General features: G+C 49.3%; 4 protein-coding genes across 4 annotated transcripts; 3 read left to right on the top strand and 1 right to left on the bottom strand.

Moving 5' to 3' along the window:
• Window positions 1–646: 646 nt before the first annotated feature.
• EV420DRAFT_1624121 (Isochorismatase-like protein) lies at window positions 647–1417 on the bottom strand (the record flags this gene model as incomplete). Its single annotated transcript, XM_060475976.1, has 3 exons — window positions 647–970; window positions 991–1293; window positions 1343–1417. The coding sequence occupies 3 exons, from the start codon at window positions 1415–1417 to the stop codon at window positions 647–649; spliced, it is 702 nt and encodes a 233-aa protein (XP_060321460.1).
• Window positions 1418–1509: 92 nt separating this feature from the next.
• On the top strand, window positions 1510–2619 carry EV420DRAFT_581186 (uncharacterized protein). Its single transcript, XM_060482668.1, has 3 exons — window positions 1510–1655; window positions 1711–2202; window positions 2257–2619. Exons 1-3 carry the CDS (start codon window positions 1589–1591, stop codon window positions 2397–2399), a joined length of 702 nt encoding a protein of 233 aa, XP_060321459.1. The 5' UTR covers window positions 1510–1588; the 3' UTR covers window positions 2400–2619.
• On the top strand, window positions 2618–4217 carry EV420DRAFT_1602126 (uncharacterized protein). The gene is made up of 2 exons (XM_060475024.1): window positions 2618–3545; window positions 3595–4217. Exons 1-2 carry the CDS (start codon window positions 2690–2692, stop codon window positions 4035–4037), a joined length of 1299 nt encoding a protein of 432 aa, XP_060321458.1. The 5' UTR covers window positions 2618–2689; the 3' UTR covers window positions 4038–4217.
• A 553-nt stretch (window positions 4218–4770) lies between these two features.
• Window positions 4771–6645, top strand: EV420DRAFT_1602122 (uncharacterized protein). The gene is made up of 9 exons (XM_060475023.1): window positions 4771–4865; window positions 4917–4957; window positions 5008–5115; window positions 5169–5434; window positions 5488–5577; window positions 5630–5763; window positions 5812–5984; window positions 6036–6461; window positions 6519–6645. Exons 1-9 carry the CDS (start codon window positions 4837–4839, stop codon window positions 6539–6541), a joined length of 1290 nt encoding a protein of 429 aa, XP_060321457.1. The 5' UTR covers window positions 4771–4836; the 3' UTR covers window positions 6542–6645.
• The last annotated feature ends 244 nt before the right edge of the window (window positions 6646–6889 follow it).

The raw sequence follows: 6889 nt of genomic DNA, 5'->3' as shown, positions 1-6889 counted from the left end.
GACGTGGGGTAATGGTCTCAAAGACTCCTCACTTCATCAATCGAAACTCGCTCAGCACACCCGGTTTATATTGTAGACGTGAAAGAGATGGCGCTCAAACACCTGAAGGTCGACGAACAGCAGCTCAAGACGGTACATCTGATCTGTACGAAACTGGGATTGATCCCTCGATGGGCAGGTTAAGACTGTGCGGCTGGGAACGATTCTAGGTAACGACGACACTGAGCATTACTTAGCTTTCTGATTCCCTTGGGTAGGAGGATATTTGACGCTTGGACGACATTGGTCGAAGGGACCGGCCATCGATGAGGAGCGTGAGCTACGAGAACCACCTCGCCATATGGTGTCTCCATCGGCCAATAACGATGGAGATGATCCAGGATCGGATTTTGACCCCGAATGATATTGAACAGCAAGCGCCTGCAGTGACGGTCTCGACGCAAGCTGGTCCAAACTGGTGATGATTATTTTGAGGATTCGGATTATGGTGATGATGATGAGTGAGGGACTTGCACCAGTAGAATGCCAATAGGCAGACCGACGCCAAAGTCAAGCGAGTAATTAACCATTTGTTGTATTGAACAATTCTGTATTCTCGAAGCATATTTTTACACTGAAAATGATGATTACTTATAAAGGATTGTGATTAACTGCTCGTAGATAGCCATTGGACTTCAGGGGATGCCATATCGACAACCCTGATACCCGCTTGACGGAGTTCTTCTTCCACTTTGTGAACGTTCTCTTCAGATCCGTCAACTGCTTTTGTGCCATCTCTAACGAGAACAACTTCGAAGCCCTCCTTTCGAGCGTCCAAAGCGCTAGCACGGACGCAATAATCGAGGGCCAAACCCACGACATAAACCCAGTTCACTCCAGACTTCTTCAGAAAATCAGATAACCCACTGTCACAGATCCTTGGGGACGTGAACGGGTCGTAGAAGGCGGAGTACAATCTCCACACGGCTATCTACGCCTTTTTTCGATCACGGCGTCTATGTTGTTAGCTGCTGGGTCCATGCCCTCGACGAGCTCTGAGCCTACGGTGCCTTGTACACAGTGATCCGGCCACAAACGGGTCTGGTATGACTCGCTTGGGTTGTAGGGATTTGTGATTGTGGCGAATGAAGTGAAGGGTACGTTGTTAGGCGCCGTGTGATTGGAGGCAAAAGAAACGTGGTTGGGTGGGTGGAAATCTTTCGTTGCGACCTTAGACACAAATGCGGGTAAAGTTGCGAGCTTTTTAATTATTGGTATGATGGAGCGCCCGTCTGTAACAGCAAGAGAGCCATCCTAAGACAAGGGGATGAATGAAGCCTTCGACAGATGAGATACAGCTTACAGGAGGGCAGAAATCATTCTGCATGTCAATAATGAGCAATCCAGGCTTGAAATTTTGTGGACGACTAGTAGTCATCGTGAATGCAATGGGTGATGTCTGTCGACTCGTCGGAAGTTCAAGGACAAGTTCCGGAGGATCGGACCGCACAGCGTGGTATCTGATACCTTTTTGGTAGACGGAGGAAAGTAATTCCGCTCCTACTCACAGAACGAGCATGTGAGATTCACCGGATTATTCAAAACCACCATGGCGCCTGGGTTCTTAGCAGTATTCTCTGAGCCAGGAAAGCAAGTAACTCTGGAAGAATTCCAAGGTAGGGTTCCGGTTACCACAATATTGAATGAACATGCGCTTACATGGCTTTTCAGATTGGTACAACAACGAGCATGTCCCGCTACGCCTTAATCATCTCCCGTCATTTCTCACAGGAGCAAGATTCAGTGCATCCGATGGAAAGCTCCCTGGGTGGTTAGCTGTCTATGATATCGACGACACTGCTATATTCCAACACGAGAGCTACACTCGCTTGAGAGTCACTCGTAGTCCTCGAGAAGCAGACTTGGTCAAGCGGCTCGAACTTCTGGACCGTCGGACGTATGAGCTATCATACGATTCTGGAGAGTCCCAGAAGGCTTCGTCGTTCAAGTCTACGGACCCGACGAAAGTCATTGTAACTTACGGGATTACCTTGGAGGATGGTCAGATTGATGGGTGGACAGCGGAAGTTAAGGGAAAGTTGTCCAGTGTGGATGGCTGGATTAGGACAAGGGCTTATCTCTGCATCGACAGCCTCAAGTCCGGTGTTGGTGTACCGGAAGGACCGGAGGCACAGAAAGTACCCAAATACCTGATTATTCATGGTAAGCACGCCATATTTTTGTTGATAATTGTGAGAACTCATGTATTCATTTTAGAGGTGACTTCTGCTAGCGTATTAGAGGACGGGGCATTTAAACGTGCCTTGTCCTCACCAGACGTCGAAGAAGTCAGGACTTGGGATTTGTATCGGGCGTATCCATGTGTCGCTCAAGGAAATCTTGAAGCATCCTCAACCTAAGAAGGACTACTGTGGTTCCAATGAAATCAGAATGAGAGTAAATACAGTAAAGTTGAATTCGAAAGAGCTGCTGCACTGCTTAGCCGTCAAATAACCTGTGTCCATGTACTTATCGATATTTCAAGTTGCTCCGATGTTGCCAGAATTATCCAGAATTATCCGTCGTTTGGGCATTGCCTTCTCAGTAGTTGCTCAGCAGAATTGATCAGGATGAAAGCGTGGTCCGTCGGGCCGATGGAGTAATGGCCCCTTAATAACGCTGAGTTCCAGTGCCTTCTACCTTCGCCGTCATGTCATCGCACAATCCATTTCGAGATCCTGCACGCTTGCAGCCGTCGTCGTCGCCACCTCCGTCGCCACCACCGAAATCTGAGCCCAGTCGTTCACATCCTGAACCTTCTAGTCCTTCCGCTGCATCCACTTCATCACCTGCTACAAGCGCAGTAAACCCAAATAACTCGAGCGCTAGTCCGTCTTCCCAACCAAGCGAAGAGCTGCGGTCAGACCCCACAGGCCTTACAGAGGAGTTACCGCCTGCGTATACACCGGGACCGAATGTTTATCAGGGAGAAAGCACGGTGGAGTTTGGTCCAGCAAGACCGTTTCAGCAACCACCACGTCCACATCCACCACCGCAGCCGCAGCCTGAGCCTGTCCTCCTGCAACCGACTTCTGCAGGCTGGTCGACCTCGAGCTCGCACAATCATCATACTGGCCGGCCACCTTCGCTACTGCAACAGTTAACTGGTCAGTTAGTATCACAGCTGACCGGTGCTGGTAACAATGGCAGCTATTCTCGTCCCGGTTGGTCGGGATATCCTGGACAACAAACATACAATAGTAGCCTCTCTACTCCATCACTTCCGCCTCGACCGTCATCTGCTGGCGGCAGATTCGCGCCTCCACCCGGTCCTCCACCCAATAATGATGTCCCACCTCTACCTCCACGACGCAGCCCCGTTTCTGCAGGCGGATATGAGCCTCCTTCAGGTCCACCACCTCGCTCGGGTCCATCGTCACCTCACTCTGGTCCTCCGTCTGCCGGCTCGCAGAACGGCCGTCCAACGACTACGCCGGTTCCAGGCCATCCTCTTCTAAATAATAACCGTCTCCTCGTGTATCCAACTGGATACCATTGTGATAAATGTAGGGAATGCCATGTTGAATGCTGGAGTTATCTAACTGGTTTTTTTAGGTAGAAATACTGGATACAAACATAATGATCCTTCGCATCCGTGTCGGAAGTGCTGGGCCAGGTATTCCAAGCCCTTCTCTGGGGCGCTCATGTATACGGATTTTTCACCGGAATCTAGGACGACTGGAAATTTCCAGCGCCCGCTTCCTTCGTACCATAGCCCCCAGTCGGCATCCAGCTCTCGTCCTCCACCTCCCAATCCGGGATACCAACCTTCATATATTACGCCGCACCATGGGTTCCGACCTCCACCGCCGAGACCGCTAATTACGCCGATGAATGGGCTAGGTCGGGCCCCTCGAGGCGCTATTGTGTATCCCACGGGTGATCCTCGAATAGGCGGGAGACTGTGTTGGCGGTGTGAAGGAAGTGGGCTGATTTCGTTTCTGTTTCTAGAGGATAATTGTCCGGTCTGTGGGGGGGTTGGAAGGATATTCAATTAAGTCTGCTTTGAAGTATTGACGTTGTAGCATTATTTGGATACTGTAGCTAGTCTCATCATTTGCGATGCCATTAATTACTGTGCTGTTAACTTTTGTCGCATTGGTTTGCCCATCCGCAGTTTGTACAATGCATAAAATTAGACCCATCGCTTCTCACCCGTATTCCTCGCAATTTCAGGTATTTTTGAATTCTTTCACTATATTTGGGCGTCACCATGAGTGAGAATGGAATAGCGCCTCCGTGGTTGACGGCTGTGTTGTTAGGACACAAGAAGCTACCTGGTATCCATCAGGGCGGTAATTTTGGAGGAAGAAAATTTTGCGGGTTGGAGAAGGTGAGCTGTGTCCTGGAGGAAGCCCTGGATGATACTGACGGTGAACTGCCGAGGCCGAGGCCTTCTAATAGTAGCGATTTCAATAGATTCAAGCGCCAATTTTTTCATCCATTTAAACATTTAGTCGGGTGACCTTCTTCAGTGGTGATGCTTACTTTTAATACGTTGACCGGCGGCATCTGGGGTGTCGGCCAAAAGTCACCTCCTCAGGAAGATGCCTAGCTAGCATCGCCACTTTGACAACGTAAGATGAACAGTGTGGAAGGATACACCGCACTATTTTTTGTATCAAAGCAAGATAACATTAGATCAGTTCTCGAGCGTCTCTTCAAGCTTCCCCTCGCATAATGCGATATGACTAAACAACAACCGTGGGAAAATCGGTACGATCAGGTCTCGGCTGTGCTTCCGTGCGTAATTGGAATCGATTTCACAGTAACATCTACCTCTCTCCCTCGCCCAGCATGAAGGGCTTCACCAAGGCGGTCAAGCGGTGAGCCCACACCCAGCGATTCCCGGGAAATGCACTCAGATTGTCTTGCAGGACGCCGTTCATGGTGACCAGCAAAGTTGGCATGTCCAAAAGTAAGTCTCCGACGGGTCCGTTGCCCGAAGCTGTGACGAAGTCAATGCAGAGTCCAACGATCCTGAATTCGATGACTATCAACGTCATTTTGCGGAAATGGAAAAGGCTAGTGAGAAGTTTATTAAGGATGTCAAGTCTTTCCTTGATGCTGTCAATGGTGAGTGCTTTTTGCCCGCTGCCGTCACGCGATGTGGTACTGAGCAGGAATAGGTCTCTTTACCTGTGGGGCGGGCTATGCAACGCACTTTTCGGTCCTCATGCATCCCATCTCGGGCGAGTACGATCTTATTGGTAAACATCCGGAAGCTGGGCAGACTATTCGTAATGTCGACAAGTATGAGACCGCGATGGAAGAGCTACGGGCGAGTGTCGGACCCGAGCTTGAGCTCATCGAGAGTAGAATAACGGGTCCAGCGAAGGAGCTGCAGTCGATAATGAAGCTGATCAGGAAGAGCATCACGAAACGAGACCATAAGGTGTGTGTCTGTTCTCAAGGTCCTTGGAGATGCAATCCTCATGATTCTTTTAGCTGATGGACTACGACCGCTTCAACAATTCCCTGACTAAATTACGCGACAAGAAGGAGAAATCTCTGAGTGATGAGAAGAATTTATTCAAGGCAAGATCACATCTTCAAGTGCATCATGAAACACCTCGCTGACTGGCAACAGTTGGAACAAGACTTTGAGTTGGCGACAAACGAGTATGACTTTATCAACAATGCGTTGAAGACTGATCTACCGCGTTTCATGACGCTCTCGACCCAATTCATTGATCCCCTCTTCCATTCATTCTTCTATATGCAGTACGTGATAAATGAAACTCGTTACGGGGTCAGGCTAATGTTGTCTAGGCTTAACATCTTCTACCTAATTCTCGAAAAGATGAATAATTTTGCAGAGACAGCTAAATACGACATCTCCAATGTTCCTGGTCAACAAATCTGCGACGATTACGAGCAGAACCGAACAGACGCATGGAGTCAGATCGAAGAAATGAATATCACTAAGAGGATTATCTCAGTTTGTAAGTGGGATCCTTTGATCTTCCCTTTCCCGATGGGCTGACGCTGTGCAGCGAAACTTGTGCAACAGAATCGCGCGGCAGGAGGCGGCTTAACGCGTAACTCGTCAAGTGCGACGACCTCATCTTACGGTAGTTCCACAAAGGCGCCAGCCCCGCATTACACAGCCCCTTCCGCGTCGTCATTTAAGAAATCCCCTCCACCCCCTCCCCCCGCTGCTGTAGCTGCTCCACCACCACCTTATTCTGCCTCTGTCGTAGCTGCTACGAAGCGCGCGCCTCCTCCTCCACCCCCTCTGAAGCCTAAGCCGGCTGCGAAACCGGCAGTGCAATATGTAGTTGCCTTGTATGATTTCGCTGCTCAGGCTGAAGGTGATCTGTCGTTCAACGTTGGTGATCGAATAGAAATCGTAGAAAGGACGGGAAGTGCAGAAGATTGGTGGACGGGGAGGTTGAATGGTCAACAAGGGGTGTTTCCTGGTGCGTTTTCTTTACATCAAAACAGTTCGGACGATCTGATTTTTTCGTTGCATATAGGTAACTACGTGCAAGAGACGTAGATGAACTGAGACGTACGAGCGCAGAGACTATAAGAAGCCGTATATTTATTACTGTTTAGCTATTATGAACAGGAGAGAAGATATTCAATGGACCCATACGTTGTCTTGTTGTGATGTCGTCACCTCCGAGAGCAGCTCAGCACCCTACTGTGCGGTAACTATCTGATGGTGCCTATGTGAGTTACCGTCGTGATATGATCCGGATGGATGAGGGTCCAAGGGAAGCATCGGGATAAGTACGTTCACGTCGAGCTTCTGTGGATTGGAGTCATAAAAGTTCTTGGTTTGGAGTTTCCGACCTTCGGAGGTGCCATAATTTTTTGTTATTGATGCTAATCACTGTCAATT

This window comes from Desarmillaria tabescens (assembly GCF_030435595.1).
Source record: "Desarmillaria tabescens strain CCBAS 213 chromosome Unknown EV420scaffold_253, whole genome shotgun sequence".
In the NCBI taxonomy this organism is placed as follows: Eukaryota; Fungi; Basidiomycota; class Agaricomycetes; order Agaricales; family Physalacriaceae; genus Desarmillaria; species Desarmillaria tabescens.
The sequence above is the reverse complement of the archived record's forward strand: the minus strand, read 5'-3'. Positions and strand labels throughout refer to the sequence as shown.